Source organism: Branchiostoma lanceolatum, chromosome 9 (assembly GCF_035083965.1).
Source record: "Branchiostoma lanceolatum isolate klBraLanc5 chromosome 9, klBraLanc5.hap2, whole genome shotgun sequence".
Lineage (NCBI taxonomy): Eukaryota > Metazoa > Chordata > Leptocardii > Amphioxiformes > Branchiostomatidae > Branchiostoma > Branchiostoma lanceolatum.
In genome coordinates this window covers 6,278,934-6,297,148 of record NC_089730.1, presented here as the reverse complement: position 1 = coordinate 6,297,148, position 18,215 = coordinate 6,278,934, and the positions used below count along the sequence as shown (strand labels likewise).

Here is an 18,215-nt window from a genome sequence, read left to right as displayed (position 1 = left end):
GAATAACATTGGTTGGTTTTGATATGAGAAAATAAGTGCAGTTTACAAAGAAAGCCATAGAATTACATTATAAAATTCAAAATTAGCGACTTTTTCCAAATATGGCTCTCAGGAACCGGTTGCCATAGCAACATGAAAACATTGATTAGTTATTTCATTAAATTCAAATTGTTGCCAACAAAATTTTAGAAAAGGTAACCAAGGTTGGTTGTTCTAGCGTAAGACATTTAGATGCTATATGACATCAAGTGTTGGCGCAGGCCTCAAAAGAGCCCGCTTGTCTGAATAGCGTTAGTTGCAAAAGACGATGTTCCCTATTTTTGCATAAATTATGATAATATGCATAAATTATTCATACCAAGTCATGTCAAACTGTCCCCTATAGATTACTTAAACTATACATATATACAAACCACAAAAATAGTCACCAAAAAAAGCTGTATTTGTAGAAAACATTGTGGGGTCAGTTTTGACCCCATACGGTAAGATTAGTCGTAAAAAAGCTACGGTGGTTTGAGGGTTAAGTATGGGTGAAACTTTGGTCAGCTATAACTCCGTAACCATGAATGAGAAAATAAAGCGGTTTCATTCCGCAAATACCTACCAAGTGCCCTTTCGTTTGAATGTAAAGTTTGAAAATTCTGGTAATGAGATTGATTTTTAGACCTGTGTCATTGGCATGTCAAGTGGAGAGGGGGGCAACTTTGTTCACCTACAACTCCGTAACCATGAATGAGAAAATAAAGTGGTTTCATCCCTCAAATACCTACCAAGTGAACTATCGTTTGAATGTGAAGTTTGAAAATTCTGGTAAAGAGATGGATTTTTAGACCTGTGTCATTGGCCTATAATGCTTAAGTATGGGCGAAACTTTGGTCAGCTATAACTCCGTAACCATGAATGAGAAAATAAAGCGGTTTCATTCCTCAAATACCTACCAAATGCCCTATCGTTTGAATGTATGGTTTGAAAATTCTGGTAAAGAGAATGATTTTTAGACCTGTGTAATTAGCCTATAATGCTAAAGTATGGGCGAAACTTTGGTCAGCTATAACTCCGTAACCATGAATGAGAAAATAAAGCGGCTTCATTCCTCAAATACCTACCAAGTGCCCTACCTTTTGGATGTATGGTTTGAAAATTCTGGTAAAGAGATTGATTTTTAGACCTGTGTCATTGGCCTATAATGCTTGTCACTGTCGCCAATAACGCCAAACATGATGTAGTTGTAACATCTTGTTTGTAATAGCCCTAGCTATTGCCTGATATTTTCCCACGGCAATATGTCGACGTGTCAGCGAGCACACTGGACTTTGCTGCATGGAGGCCCTCTGTCAGAACGTTACGAAATACTACCGTGCAAGTTTTTCACTAGTACATCTGGCAGAGATCCCAGGGGAGGTTTCGAAAGATTTGACTCTTTGCTAGGTTCCGTAAATCATATCGGCTTGCGTTGAAGTCATTCGAAAACCAAGTTATTATCTGATGTATGTTTCTGTTACGAAAAGATCTGTTTGTTACATGTTTTGAAGAAACTCTGGCCTGTAAGAGATTCTGAAGCGATTCCTTTGAAAGACAAAACAAGCTTTTGATACAATGGAAAGCAGATACAGTCACGGTAATACCTTGGCCTACACGGACACTAGAAACTACCCTTTTTTTGAATGTTTAAACAGCAAATCTGTCACCGGAAACGGAAGCACATCTTTTAACCCCCAGTCATCACAATTTTCTAAAGGCTATGTATTTGTCTTTCTGATTGGATATTGCAGGTATTTCTTCCCTTCTCCTTCTGTAACATCGGATCTCATAGGTCGACGTGACGTTGCATAATTTTACTCTGTATAAAACGGATTAATCGCCCTGCTTCGTCCTTTCTTGCTGTTCTCCCAACATCGGCCACGTCGTCAACCTTTTCAACAGCCAACCAGATCAGGTGTGTGACCTTTCAAGGTCTTTCTGGTTTCCGTCATTGCTTAAATGTTGCGTTGTTTCCCCATTTCCCCATAGATGTAGCAAGAAGACAATATGAACATTTTGATTCGTGTATAGCATGTATTATCACTGAAAACTACTAGAGCACACTGGATTTGTTTTGTAATGCATCTGTGTCCAAGTGCACGATGTCATCATTATATTAATGAATTTTATCGGCAATCTGAAGGTTGGTACTAGCTTCAACTAAGGTGGCAATTAAGTTATGTAGGAAGGCATTCAAGCAGTGTTTAGGGGCACTTTCCTGACTTTTAGTAGTGTTTGGGCAAGCAATGTCGCTGTTGGATCCTATGTCCAGGGTTCGAGTTGCAGACTAGCCGTCGGTGTTAATTTTGACTATAAATGGCGCGCTACTTGTAAGTTGTAGGAGTTGGAGGCTTTTACGGACGTTTACCAACTAAACGCGTTGTCGTTATGGTGTTTAAATTTTTAAATGATAGATTAGGTCAAGGTACCAGTTCACCCCCGGATGGAGTTAGAAAGATCGTTAGAAGTTGCTTTCCCAAGGACACCATGCCCCGCCCAGCGCGGACAGAAACCGAACCCGTGTAACCACAGGGCCATCCACCCCGTTGCAACGATATATTACGGATGCGTAAGGTCTGGCGCCAGAACATTTTATCCACTCCTAGGTCACTGATCAGGCATATCGAACAAGGTCTCTACTTTCTTTTTTCGCAAAAATAAAAGAAGAAAAAAAAGAAACGCGGCAGTTAGGTGTTGGCCAATACTACCAAACATATCCTTTTGGTTGATGTAGTTGTAACATCTTGTTTGTAATAGCCCTAGCTATCGCCTGATATTTTCCCACGGCAATATGTCGAAGTGTCAGCGAGCACACTGCACTGTGCTGGAGGCCCTCTGCCAGAACGTTACGAAATACTACCGTGCAAGTTATTCACTAGTATATCTGGCATTGATGCAAAGGGGATGTTTCGAAAAATTTGACATTATGCTAGGTTCCGTACATCATATTGGCTTGCGTTTAAGTCATTCGAAAACCAAGTTATTATCTGATATATGTTTCTGTTTCGAAATGATCCGTTTGTTAAATGTTTGCCGATGTATTTAGTCAAGTCAAGTCAAAGTTTATTGCACAACGATTGTAACAGATACAATGTACGGGAAAATACTAGTCTACTCATATTAAACTAATACAAAACTACAGGCAGGTTCTAGGCTATACAATGTTGTCAATGGTAGATAATATCAATAGGAGGTACAATAGAGTCGTATAAGTCAATTGCACAATTATATTATGAGGAGTTGAATGGGGAGTTGACTGTACGTCTTACACAATTAAGTCGCTATTTCACCGATTATTTTTTGCATAGATGTATATATACATTGGCCTAGATATACAGATATTGCGTCCGGACATGACATAAGTACACGAAACGTCTCCATTTTCGACCGAGGTAATGTTACATTTGTTTTGCACTTAATTGTCTGCATTAACTTAAATCTTTCATCTTTATATGTTGGACATTCCATTAAAAAGTGATATTCGTCTTCGACACTTTCCTTACATGTAGGACAAAGTCTCTGACTGGCTGGGACTTTTTGTGTCTTACCTTTTTCAATTTCAAGACAGTGTGCTCGAGCTCCAATGCGGAGTTTTGTTGTACAGACGAAGCCACTTAATTGCACCTCGGATAAACGCACCTTCCATTTAATTGCACCGAATCCCAATATCCAAAACCATTTCCCATTCACTGCATTGTTAGTGACTCCGCATATCTGCACCGCGCATGGTCACCAATGCCGGATAACTGCACCAATTTTTTTCAAAAATCCTCGACAAGTTAACTGAAAAGGTGCGCTAAAATCGACAAACGCGGTACAAATGAGCTGATACCTGCCGGTGTAAAGGCGCAATACCGCCAATATGTTTAAAACTGTTTTGAGTAACAAAAGAAGGCGGTCTCCATTGACAGTTACGTTGATAGGAATCGTATGGGAGGTCCCGGGCGGGTCACCTGTAATCAGTAACCAAGTTTTAGTTTCGATTCCTAGTTTCATGGCGGTACATGATTTACGTAAATCGACAACTGCACTCTACATAATGTTACACAGAAACTGTTATCCCATGAGTGGCATGACGATGTTTCAGAATGCCTCCCCTGTAACATTATGTGTGTTGTAATGCGGTAGATCGCATGGAAAAATGAAAGAATGCAAAATCTTTTAAAACAGGTTCGTAGTCATTTCTCTATTTTCAGCAAAGGGTCAATAAAGTAAATAATAAGTTAATAACTGAATAATTTCGCCTGTTTTCTTTGTGCTAGTATTTCTGACTAACAATACACCCCCTCATCCATGGTGGTGCGGTCCAGCTGGGCATTTCGCATAATTGAACCAGCCGGATAATTGCACCAAAAGCGCTGACAAATGAGTGGTGCAGTTAAGCGGATTCTACTGTATGAGTTATGAAGGATTTGTTTTGGACTGACTGGAGGTAGTTCTCCAGCTGAAAGTCTGTTTTTATTTTAGAATATGTTTCAAGTTTCTTAAAGCTTCTTATTGTTTGCGGCCAGCTTGACAGAAACTCGCCTTTAAGGCGCTCCTTGAACATGCCTCCGAAATGTTTGTCATCGACGGTAGGGTTTCAGCCAAATATTTCGGAGTCCATGTCTGCAGAGTGTATCGCGTATTTGAACGACCCAGTCTTGTTCTTGTTTCGTCATACACCTTTTTAACAATTCTGTCGTTGGGCATGCTATTCAATCTTATTCAGTATTTGATCATTTGATACTGAATATCTATGTATAATGGATACATACCCAATTCGCCTCTCACAGCATGCATATGCGCAGAGGTTACAGAACTTCTGGGGACGCGAAGCAGTATCTTACAGAAATTTAGGGTAGCATATTCTAGGTCGGAAATCTCGTACGAAATTGAAGGTTGGACCACTGTTATGTTTTGGATTGCTAAATCACTAGATCGATATATTCTTTCAAGCTTGTCGTTGTATTTACTAAGTCGGAGAAAAACAGGTCGAGTAGAAGATGGTTCGGGTTTTTTCGGGTTGCCTTACGCATATTCACATCTGATCCTTATATCGGAGATATTAAATCAGATACAGATTTTTTAATGTTTTCATTTGGATGTTCAGTTATTCCATGGAGTATGAGGTCTCGTGATTGAACATTTGTTCCCAGTATTTCACTACAATACAGCAGGATTGGTTTGACTAGGCTATTAAATAGATCAAGGACCAGATGTTCGGATGGGTTATATCAGTACTAGTGTAGAGCAGGGAAAAGTCGCAAAGGGGCGCTGTTTTAGAAAAATTTATGTGGGGAGGGGACCACGGCATGGCGAGGCCATGCATAGGAAATTCACATAGGATGGAGGCAGGCCATTTTGGTCCATTTCATGGGGGTATTAGCCTTAAAACTGTTACCTAGGCAATGGTCAGACCTCAATTGACTCATCTTTATTAATGAATTATTCCATTTTTGTTATTTTAGGCCATTTTTCTTTAGGCCATTAGGAGTTTTTAACCCAGCCTCCAATCAGTGCCTAGCTGCAGCCAGGCACACACTGTGTACAGAGGACTGGATATTTGTTTTCTAGAAGTGAATTGAATGGGGGGGTCCCTAACGGTGAGGGGGGTCTCATACCAGTTGAATATTGTGTTTTGACCTTATCTTGTCAAACTCTTTTTCTATGCTCTGTGCCTTGTTTATAGCTGACCCTTGTCACATGCCCGTAGCCAGGGGGGGTTCGGGGGGTTCGTCCGAACCCCCCCACAGGCTTGAAGGTCCACTTTTTTAGACTTGAAGGTCCACTTTTTCAGGCTTGAAGGTCCACTTTTAAATGTTCAAGATTTTTTTCAAGGCGGACTTACTTGTATCACCAGCAACGCCACAGAAGCTAGAATGCTAGAAAAAACTTTGTCTCTGATTTTTCCTCTGAATTTCTCTCAAAAACACAGAAAATGCCCTTTCAGAAGGTTCAATTCTTAGAATTTGAAACGCGCGAAGGTCCACTTTTTAATGTACAAGGTTGTTTTTCTCTAGGCGGACTTATTTGTATCACACCAGCGGAGCTGGAATTCCTAGAAAAAACTGCTAACTTTGTCTCTGATGTCTCTCTTTAAAATTCCTTTCAAAAACATAGGAAATGCCATATCAGAAGGTTCAATTTTTAAAATTTTCCGGGGGGGCATACCCCCGGACCCCCCTAGAAAGCTCGCGCCTGCGGCGCTCGTCTCGCGCCTGCGGCGCTCGATGGTCCCTCAAAAATGAAAACGAACCCCCCCATTCAAAATCCTGGCTACGGGCATGATTTGTGAAGGTTTCTACACACTTGTATTAAGCTTTTAGGCTTGTCAGGGCCCCTGTATTGACTTTTGGTCTACCTCAGAAGGGGATGCAGGTGCCTACTATAGGGAACAAAGTGCTCCCTATACTGGGATGGCCATATTTTGACTTTATTTACTTGTTTCTGACAATTTTCCACCTATAATGGGTAACTTGGCCATCCCTAGCCTAGCTTAGGAGAGCAGCCCTGACACCTGTTAGGTCGTCATCAACTCCCAGGGTACTGTTTTTTGTCAGAGGTCTTTGATAGTCAGGATACTAAATCACAACCCTACCCCGCATTGTGTGATATGATTGACAGCTGTCAATTCTGAACTTAGTTTCTCTAATAGGGGAGAAGCGTACGCAACAGTTAGCGCATGCGCCTAGACCCCACGGTGAGAGAGCAAGTAAAAACAAGGGGTTAATCCATTGAAAATTATTTTTTTGTGTGGGATTTTTTATACTCCAGTATAGGAGTGGCTGTAGTAGGATAGACTCTGTATTTGCTGAATTAGTTAAAATAAATGGTCTGTATCTACCTTGTGGGTTTTGGCACCCCCATGATATAGTGGGATGGTCTTCAACTGGGTGTCTGAAGCCTTGTAGGACCTGTCCAAGGGCCCTGATTAGTGGAGGGGGGTTATCTGTAGACTAGCCGTATAGAATTTGTCAGGAATGCATCTGATGACAGTTGACATAGCAGGTTAGCATTTGAGGGTAAGTTATTGTAGTCTGATGTTTTGATTCTTGAGATAATGACACCTTCTTTTTCTTCACTTGCCCATAGCGATACGTGCATTATTGGCATCTATTGTAACTGTTTAGTCCCCCCCCTATAGGGCCAAATGCCCCCCCACCAAATGGGATAATTCATTAATAAAGATGAGTCAAATGAGGTCTGACCATTGCCTAGGTAACAGGTTTAAGGCTAAACCCCCCATGAAATGGACCAAAATGGCCTGCCTCCATCCTATGTGAATTTCCTATAGGGATCAAGTCAGAATTGTCAGGAACTGTATGGTCCAGGTGCTAGAGGGTTCTAGAGCTGATTGTTTGGAAGCATTTTATATATGTTTTATTGCTTTTCGCGTGTTTATTACCCATGAAATTTTTGCAGCGTTAACAGTTAAGCAACTTGGCACACATTTCTTACGAAAGTACGAGTCTTTAAGCTTTCAGCTGATATTAAAGAATTGTGTTTTATAAAGCCTAAGAAGGGAGTATAATATATGTTGTAAGATATCAGCCTTTCTGAGTCCAACACCCAGAACAGTATACAGTTATTACCTCACCTGTAGTAATACCTAGGTGATTTTTTTTCTCATGTATGTAAATTTGATGTTGTCAGGACCTCTCAGAAATGTTGGATTCCACATAATGGTTTTGATACTATAATACAATAAGGGGGTATTTTGGAGGAAATAATCCATAAACTGGACTAGGTGAAAGAAAAACAGTACCCCCTGTTCTAGGGTATAGGGCTCAGGGTCTGGAAACTCTAGCACTGAGAGCATGTACTGGGCTGAAACTCTGAAAGGATAGATTACGCAAGCGCGAAGCATGCCTTATGCCATTTTGGCCACTGTTTTTTTATGAAACATATGTCAGCATTTTAAAAGCATGTTGTCTCTAGGTCCTTTTTAGTGGCAAAAGAAGACGAAAAACGTCAGTTAGGCCTTTTTCAAAGAACAAAGTAAACTTTCTATCTCCAATACCACCATATATTCTTTGTTGATGTAGCTATATCGTCTTGTTTAAAACTACCGCCTGATATTTTCCCACGGCGATATACTGACGTGTCAGTCAGAGTACAATGGACTGTGCTTGAGGCACATCGTCTGAACTTTACCAAATTTTATTTTGCAAATTATACCACAGAACACTAATAATGGCACTAATACAAATTAACAAAAGAGATAATCTCATATTTGGAAAACTTTCTATGTATCATGTGTTTTAATCATGTGTATTTATCAATCATGTGTTTATATTACAATGGTCTATCATATGTTTATATGGGTCTTATATCACGTACTAGGTTAAACGTGTGACACGATCTACAGAATGGCCGGTACCCAAGCTGTTCTACTCTTCCTCTCGGTGATTTTCGTCGCCAGCGGGTCGGCACTGCGCTTCCACAAACCGTGCCTGCTGAAGTCCAACAACAGTCGTCCACTGGAGCTGGTGTAAGTCATACTTAAGTTCATACTCAGGGAAGACAAAGTCTGCGTGTATCATCACACTGGAAGACGAATTTACCCACTTCTCCTGTCAAATGTGACTTCCTTGATTTTAATAGTAGAATTTAAAATGTTCTCTCGTGGTCCGAGGAACAGTGAAGAAGTAAGAATGCATCATGGACACATTTGTAAATAATAGATTTCCTATCATAAAATGAACAGCAAGAGATGAAATGACAGTTTTTGCAATACCTCTCCAACAAATGTAGTTTCATATACGACGCCCTTTTTTGGTTTCCAGAGGGTGCGCCTATTCTAATCTTACTGGTAGGGGATTGCCTATAAAAGTCACATCGATTGAGATAGTTGTCTATGAAATATTATTATACATCTTCGAATCATAATGGCGGGAATAACCAAGCTAGGGGGGGGGATAACGACGGGGGAATAACCAAGGGGGGAAATAACCAAGGGGGGAATAACCAATGGGGGAATAACCAAACCCTCAGCTTACCACTGTCGGTGGACAAATTATGGAATAAAGTTTGAATGTACACATCTTAAAGTCTTGTTTATACTAAAATATAGGTTTGAAGCAAGACACCTTTGAGTAAACATTATCTAATTTTTATTCTTTATTCTATTAATATCATAATAGCTTTTATAACGATTTGTACTTCTGTCGGTGATATAACTTTTTAATAGAAACTCGACCCAACAAGCCACCTTCCGTAATAATGATTATCGTTTTGCCACAGGAAAAGTCCCCTGCCATGGGAGTACCTGAAATTGTCCGACCTGCCTGACGGCTGGGACTGGAGGAACGTGAACGGAGTGAACTACGCCAGCCCCACCCGTAACCAGCACAACCCTCGTTACTGTGGGTCCTGCTGGGCCATGGGGACAACTAGTGCCTTAGCAGGTCAAGACATTGTTTACATTACTCCCAACATTTTCTGACTCATTTATCTCCATGAAAAATGGAGATATTGTTTTTGGCGTGTGTGCGTGTGTGTGTCTGTTTGTTAAATGTGTTTCCAGACTATTGTAGTCAGCATAACTCAAGAACCTCTGAATGGATTACGATGATATTTGGTATGTGGGCGGGTGTTGTGAAGCCGAAATTCAAGGTCGATTTTGGGCCCCCTGGTATGCGACCTTGTTTAGTTAGACTTGAGTATGAACATTTCTGTTGGTAACAGATGATTTATTGTGTTCCGTCATTTTTAGAAATGCCCTTGCCTTTACCATTATTTAACGTTAGTAAGGGCGGCTTGCATGTAGTTTCCTCCTTCAGACTTTATTAACTCCATGGGAAATGGAGTTATAGTTTCACATGGGTGATTCTTTACAACTAGTATTGTGACGGTGTTTTGTACATTTACAGCTTGTTGTGTCTCAACGTCAGTTATCTTAATACAACTAAACTATAATGTTCATTTTGTGCTCTACTTACAGATCGTATCAACATCATGCGTAACAACACCTGGCCCCAAGCGTACCTTTCCGCACAGCAGTTGATAGACTGTCGAGGGGGAGGTTCATGTGAGGGAGGGGATCCTGGTGCCGCGTTAGAATACATACACAATAAAGGGATTCCGGACGAAACCTGCAACACATATCAAGCCAAGGACGGAGGTAAGACAGCACTTATTATATTTCACTGCGTACCACAGGTCTGGGAGTGAGTATATTGTTATCTCCATGAAAAATGGAGGTATAGTTTTGGGTGTGTCTGTGTGTTTGTGTATTCCGCACTACTGTTGTCAGCATAACTCAAGGACCTCTTGATGGATTACAATGATATTTGGTATGTGGGCGGGTGTTGTGAAGCCGAAATTCAAGGTAGATTTTTGGCCCCCTGGTATGTGACCTTGGTACCCTAGCAGAACTTACGTTTTTGTATCTTTTGACCTGGACGTGCTGTGGTCTTGATTTTTGGGTGGCAGATAGCTTGTACATGTGATGTAATAAAGAAATGGTGTTGGTTTGGGCCCCCTAGCAGCTTGTTTATCCAGTGTTTCGTCTTCTCCTTCTTCTGCTCTTCCTGCCATTTGGTCAAATGGATTCAACTCAGTCATTTTTCAGCCAAATGACATGACATATGATTTGCGCTAAAAATACACCATTCGCCTGTTACTGAACATCGCATTATCAAAAATCATTAATATTCTTCAGCCTTCAGGCTCGAGATTTTTTATTTATCGATTTATTTATTCAAGCTTCGTTACAAAAAAGGACCTGGACAGGGGTGACAGAATCAGATCAGTTCTTTCTCTAGACCCCTGTACAAAATAAAAAAAAAATTAAAAAAACATAGTAAATATGATGCAAGAAGAACAAATACGAATGCGTCATCTGAAGTTATAATTGGATTACTTTGGCTTGCGACAAAAGCCTTGAGTCTAAAGAATAATAGTTTGATGGTGTGATGTTAAATAACAGGAGAAGGATGTACATTTGGTGCAAATGCGCACGCGTATGGTCATAACCTTCGCCGGTTATGTTTTCAGTTACGCCATGGTGGGGCTGGGTCTGTATGTATGTCAAGGGCATAACTCGAGGAAATGTGGATGGATCTTCATGGTACATGTATTTCGTAGGTGAAAAGCGGTTGTGGGAACGGAGGTCAAGTTCGAAAATGGTTTACCTGGCCTTTTCCTACGGCACTGCAGCGGGCTGTGTATGTATGTATGTATGTATGTTTGTATGGAGACAACATAACTTGAGAAGCTGTTGATGGTTGTGCATGATATTTAGTGGATAGGTAGGGTTCATGAAGAGGAAGGTCAAGGTCGATTATGGGCCTCCTAGCGGGTACCTAAGATACTGCAGCGGAGCTTCAAAGTTTGAAGTGCCAGGTTCATGATTTCAGAGTAGTCGATAGCTCTTGGGGTTGGGAGTTATTGATGTAAGTTTTGGGCCCCCTAGCAACTTGTTTGGAACTGCAGTTGGTGTTTTTGTTGTTAGCTTTGGAAGGGAATAACTCAAGCAGAGGTCAACGGATCGTCATGATTTTTGGCATGGATTAGCTTGGGTGATGCTTTACATAATTGAATACTAATTATGTGAGACCTTTCACTGTAATGGTTCACAGCTGGTGTCCTGGAATCTAGGTCAATAGGTCAACAACGCAGCTGACTTTTCTAGATGGACAGTTGAAAAACATGACTCTAGTTTCATTTGTTATGTTTGGTTTGAAGATAGCTAATTTTGAAACTGAATCTGATAATTTATATGGTAAGATGCGAATATATGCCAAACAGGAGATAATTCAATTAATTGATGAAATTTTAAAAATCCGCTGCGTTCCATGAAAGCACTTTCAAACATGTGGCATCTATCAATAATAATAATAATAATAATAATAATAATAATAATACTATACTGGTGAATGACAGGAATTTTGTTTCACTTATGTTTGGTATTTCAACAAAACTTAAGTGAATCTGAAGTACATCCTCATTTGATTGATGAGAACATACTATAATAATAATAATAATAATAATAATAATAATAATAATAATAATAATAATAATAATAATAATAATAATAATAATAATAATAATAATAATAATAATAATAATAATAATAATAATAATAATAATAATAATAATAATAATAATACTATACTGGTCAATGACAGGAATTTTGTTTCACTTATGTTTGGTATTTCAACAAAACTTAAGTGAATCTGATGATTGACATAATGAGATGCTAATTATGCAAAACAGGGGCTGATGTGTATATTTGAATTTATCCGCTGCGCTTCCAAAATCTATCCAGTTGCTTGAGTAAGTGTTTTATTACGTATCTTATTACCTGGATGTCTAACCGTCATCGACATTCCATGATAGGACTTTCAAACATGTGGTATATGTGACTAGGAAAGAGGGGAATATCAATAAATATCATTTATTATTAAGCAAATGAAGACTTAATTTGAATGATTGATGAGAAAATGTAATGTAATGCTATATTGGTAAATGGTGGGAATTTGGTACTTGCATCAGTCGGCAAGTTTAATATCATTTGGCGAAGGTATGAGATTGTGGAACTCTTGTTGGATAATACTATCAATGCTGACTAGAACATAATCAGAAGATGTACTTTGGTTTCTTGCAGAATGCACTAAGGAGTGCAAGAAGCTGTATAAGGTGTCCCAATATGGGTCAGTGAAAGGAGCGGCTCGAATGAAGGCAGAGATCTACGCAAGAGGACCAATCGGGTACTAGGCCAGTTACATCTATTAAACTGATTTCATCTAAACATCTAAAATCAGCAATTACCAGAGCAAATGAGCATATGTCATCTTACCTCCATTAAAGGCATCCAGAGCATTTTATGAGGCTTGAAACTTGAATACAAAAGCTCCAATTTCTAGTCATTCCTAGTCATTTCTAGTCATAGTAACTTTCAACAACACTATACCATTACATATCGACATTAAAGGAGCAAAGATACTATGTCGTTGTGTGGTGAGAACTGATAGAAAATCCAAGCCCTGATAGACTGATCCTGACTGTCCATCACTGTCATTAGCGGTTCGACCAATGAGAGAGTGACTGCATGTCCGTCAAATATTTGCATTTGTATGTTTTAATTTTGCATTTCTACGTTTTGACAGAGGTGGGCGGGGCTATGGGATCTGTCTATTTACACTAGGCGCGCGAAACTAAAAGATCAACATGTAGCTTATTTTTGTGCCGCTTTCAAGCGCTTTTGATAAGAAATCCGCACGCAAATGTAGTAAACAGTCGCATTAAATGTCAATTTCATAAAGATTACAGCAACTAGAATATTTCAAGTTTTCAAGCCTCATGAAATGCTCTTGGCCTTAAACATTGATCCGCCAGGTTACATAAATCCGCCATTTTGAAAAGCAGGTCTCTAGTGAAGCACTCCCTAGATATGCACAGTTTAGATATACTTGAGTGTATTATACTGGGGGACGTTGGGTTGGAGATATGTTTGGACGTATCTTTTCAGGGTGGCAGAATTATGTCCCCTGGTGGAATTATGTTTAGTAGATGTTATATGCTGGAAAAATTAGAATTGTTGTGAGAATGATTTGTGTCGCTAATGTTCCCTCTTCCCTTGCAGTTGTGGCATTGACGTGACAGACAAGTTTGAGAACTACACCGGAGGAATTTATTCTGAGTTCAAGATTATCCCTATGGTGAGTTTAGTTCCTTACCTGCTCTAAGACCTCTTAAGTCTAAGTCTAAGTCTAAGTCTAAGCTGTCTAAGTCTAAGTCTAAGCTGTTTTGTAGCTTTATCCTTTTTTATGTTGTGGTACACACACACACACACACACACACACACACAGACACACAGACACAAACACACAGACACACACACAGACACAAACACAAACACACACACATACACACAGACACAGACACATGAACACACACAGACATCCACACGCACGTCCACATGCACGTCCACACACACACACACACACACATACATACATACACACATGCACACACACAGACATCCACACGCACGTCCACACACACACACACACACACACACACACTCTCTCTCTCTCTCTCTCTCTCTCTCTCTCTCTCTCTCTCTCTCTCTCTCTCTCTCTCTGTGTGTGTGTGTATTTGTGTGTTTGTGGACAGCTTAACTTGACTCGAGAAGCTGTGGATGTAATTTCCTTATGATATTTGGCAGGTGGGTATACCGGTACTTTTTGCATCTGTTGCTTAAGATAGAATTCTAAAATAGGTCACTTGATGATGTACCCTGGGCGCCAGACTAGTACCGGGTCGCTAGCGATTTCCTGCGGAGGCCAAAGAACAGCCCGCCCGCCCGGTCTTAATCAACGCTCCGGGGAGTTGAGCCAGTGGGAGTGAACCGCGCCCCTTTTCGTCAATTCCCCGGCTAGAAATCCCCCGGTGCGCTAATTAGGGTTCTGCGGGCTGGGGTCTCTGTGCCGCCCAAGGAACTGACTACAAGGTACCGGCTAAAGGGAACCGGCTAAAAGGCCCGATAAACAGTCTGGAACCCAGGGTATTGATGATGTGGTTTAACTCCTCCACAGATTAACCACGAACTGAGCATCGCAGGCTGGGGTGTGGAGAATGGGGTAGAATACTGGATCGTCAGGAACTCTTGGGGAACTTTCTGGGTGAGACATTTATCTTGACATTTTTTTTGTTGCAAATCTAACAAGGTAGGCAATAAAAAAACATCGCCACGGCGGCGATTGAATGTTTATTGTAAAACCCCTATCTCACTGGACTCGCGGCGCGTTAGAGATCTCGCTGCCACCTACCAGTGCTGAGCTCTAGGGCAGAGGTAAGCTTTGTGGCCGCTATGGCAGTGGGGGTAGGTGTGGGTGTAGGGACAACCTGCTTCAAGGTATTTTTCGTTTTGTTTATGGAACTGGAAGCAGTAGCCCATGGGGATGTCCCTTGGGCGAGAGGTAGTTGATCTGCAAGAGGCTGGGGGACGAAAATGTGTCCCTGGCTGAGGCTGATGGATTTGTGGCGGGGTTGTCAGGGCATCAATGTACAGCTGGAGATGGGGGGGGGGGGGTCCCAGGGGGTGGTTATGGAAGACTGGCGGTACATGCGGAAAGATTCGTCGTACCGCCGCCACACTGACTTTATAATGGGTATACAGTGTATCATGCAAAACGTACAAGTATGACTAAAAAGACAACAAAACGCACAAAGCGTAAAAAGATTTTATCGATGAAATTCGTTGAGCTCACTGGCGAATCGCCACTGGTCGCAGCAAGGTCGCCAACGTGCCGCGGGGCTAGTGAGATAGGTTATTCACCAGTTGTGTGATCTTCTGTTTGGTCAGAGAACCAAGATAGCGGCTTACGATCGGTCTGTACTGTGAATCGCCTTCCATATCCAACAATCTGTAATGAACTGTCCAATTAGCAAGCAGATTCCTTCTACGAAGGGGGTCACTTCACTGGGAGGGGGTCTGCTTTATCTTAATTGGCCCGGGCCTGACAGTCCTGTTGGACGCAGATCCCCTATGGGATTCTAGATGGTAACTACGTGCGCACAGAATATTCCAGATAACTTTGTGGAATTACCAGAAAAGTTGTCAACTAGCCACATATTATATACTAGGCAAATAGTAAGGACAATCTCAAGCCAACCGTACACGCTCACGCCACATCTTCAGAAAAGACGCTGTAGCCGCATAGGTCCCGTTTAGAACTTTATTCGAGCCCACACCGACATGTTTCGCCTTGCCTGTGGCTTTTTCAAGGAGTAACAGCTCGAATGAGCACAGTGCAGTGTGTTCTGGCTTTTAATAGGCCAGGTGCAAAGTTACTCATTGAAAAAGCCACAGGCAAGGCGAAACATGTCGGTGTGGGCTCAAATAAAGTTCTAAATGGGAACTACCCGACTACAGCGTCTTTTCTGAAGATGTGGCGTGAGTGTGTACGGTTGGCTGAGGTTGTTCTTACTATTTGCCTAGCCATATAATATACTGTTTGGCGGGTTCCTGAAACGCCGCCAAAAATACTATTAGGTGTTTTCATTGTCTCCTTAACTTTGCATGGGGAAGGCTAGGGGTTAAATGCCGCATTTGCCCCAAAACGTTGCCTTCCTAGTTAAAAAAAATCTCACTTAGAATTGCCTTAGTGCACACATTTAAGACATCGTATCATTTGAAATTGTTTAGGTTTGGGTGAAAGGACTCATTGTGGCCAATTGCTTACAGATTGACACGGCATGCATTCTCTTTATTTCTCCAGGCAGATTTCTTTTTGATTCTAATATTTCTATGTGTGCCTGACTCTGCTAAAATTCTTGTCAGATAGCAAGGGAATTTCATCTTCTGTTGAATAAACCTCGAAGTCATTCTGCATGCATTCTGAAGGTATTGATTTTATCTCATTGTGTGTATAACTGTGTTGTTGTCTTCCTTCAGGGCGAGGAAGGTTGGGCCAAGGTCATGATGCACAGGCACAACATGGGGATCGAGACCGACTGCACCTGGGGTGTCCCAATACTCCAAAAATAATCCCAATAATTGTTTAAAAGATGACAAAACATTTCAATGCATATATATAATTCTGTGTCAGACTTGCTCGTCTCCATGCAGATTTTACCAATAAACACACACACACACACACACACACACACATTCTCTCTCACACACACACACACACACACACATTCTCACACACACACACACACACACACACACACACACACACACACACACACACACACACACATTCTCACACACACACACACACACATTCTCACACACACACACATTCTCACACACACACACACACACACACACACACTCACACACACACACACACACACGCACACATTCACATTCACACACACACACACAAACACACACACACACACAAACACACACACACACATTCACACACACATTCACACACACACAAACACACACACACACAACTTAGGTATTCCTAGCCTTCTTAGGATGAAATAGCTTAACTTTGTGTGTCGTATCAATCTGTCAAAGTTAAGTTAAACATAAAAGCATACCGCATTAAAACAGAATCAAGTATGGATAAAAAGGTGTCGGCTGGGAACATGTAACCTGAGTGCCTCTTAGTTTTAACTTACCTGGAATAAAAAACACAATGGGGAAGAAAATAGATATCAATAGATGACAATCCAGGAATACAATGTACTGGTAAACATATGTAATATCTGAAGTAAGATAAGCAACAAAATATGATAACATAAAGCTATAAGATAAAGGTAGGCACTGTTTAGCTTCAATATATACATAAGGAGTTTAGCTTCAATACATCTCCTTATTATTAAGAAGTAGATGTTGTTAAATTTATCCCACATGAATGGGTTAGACATAACCTTGCAAATTATTTTACTAATAGAATTAATCATAGGAGGAGAATCTAATGAGTTCAGCATCAGATAATATCGACGTAAGACAGAAATAGGATAACTATGAATAATGCGAATTTAGACGGATTGGTCTTGTAATGAACGGTCAATGTATATCTATAGATAAGATTCAGATATCTAGGAAGATACACAGGTCTACATGGTATGTCATACACCTGGTGTGTCATCCATATAAATTGTCATAATCAATTTTATGACAGCTAATTATTCAGTTAATTATATTCATATAATGGTAGATAATACAAGCTTATGGTTACATCCATCATAGTAAAGAATATAACTTATCTTCAAATATGAATGTTAGGAATTAAGAATATGAATAATGTTATATCAATATATTGTAGGAACAATATCCATATGGTTTATTGTTTTGAACAGACATAAACCCTGCATTTTGTTAGAATTTATCTTGTAGAATGAGTATCGACAGAGACAATTGTGTCTTTAGGTGAGAGATAATGTTAACATCAGGGAAGAGGTTATAATGCAGTGAAGCTATGATATAAGAATAAAACTACGCACATCGTGAAAACTCTTATTGTGCACTCATCATTTTTCAAATCACCACCTGTTTTGTATAATATTTACTATGTAATAGAATATATATTACGTAGAATTATTCTGTGAAACTCCCTTATCTTGTGGAAAAAATGTGTACTTGGCCTTCAGTTTAGTCTGATATGTTCCCGTAGGGATGTCCGTGTAGCTCAATTGGATTGGTAGCAGCCTCACAGTTGATTCAAATTACTGGTTAACTGGGAGACCCAGGTTTAAATCCTGGGAAGGGCATTTTGGGTGGGGCTGCACCAGTCTTT

At 40.5% G+C, this 18,215-nt stretch overlaps 1 protein-coding gene across 1 annotated transcript; it reads left to right on the top strand.

Annotated features, from left to right (window-relative positions):
* Nucleotides 1–1,851: 1,851 nt before the first annotated feature.
* LOC136442051 (cathepsin Z-like) lies at nt 1,852–16,501 on the top strand. Its single transcript, XM_066438652.1, has 8 exons — nt 1,852–1,936; nt 8,347–8,494; nt 9,247–9,410; nt 9,947–10,126; nt 12,614–12,716; nt 13,592–13,667; nt 14,547–14,633; nt 16,409–16,501. The coding sequence occupies exons 2-8, from the start codon at nt 8,373–8,375 to the stop codon at nt 16,499–16,501; spliced, it is 825 nt and encodes a 274-aa protein (XP_066294749.1). The 5' UTR covers nt 1,852–1,936; nt 8,347–8,372.
* Nucleotides 16,502–18,215: the final 1,714 nt, after the last annotated feature.

Excerpts from the sequence above, each read along its gene's own strand:
- LOC136442051 (XM_066438652.1), top strand. The coding sequence starts at position 8,373 with ATGGCCGGTACCCAAGCTGTTCTACTCTTCCTCTCGGTGATTTTCGTC. Across the intron at positions 8,495-9,246 it reads AGTCGTCCACTGGAGCTGGT|GAAAAGTCCCCTGCCATGGG; the intron begins GTAAGTCATACT and ends GTTTTGCCACAG. Across the intron at positions 9,411-9,946 it reads GACAACTAGTGCCTTAGCAG|ATCGTATCAACATCATGCGT; the intron begins GTCAAGACATTG and ends CTCTACTTACAG.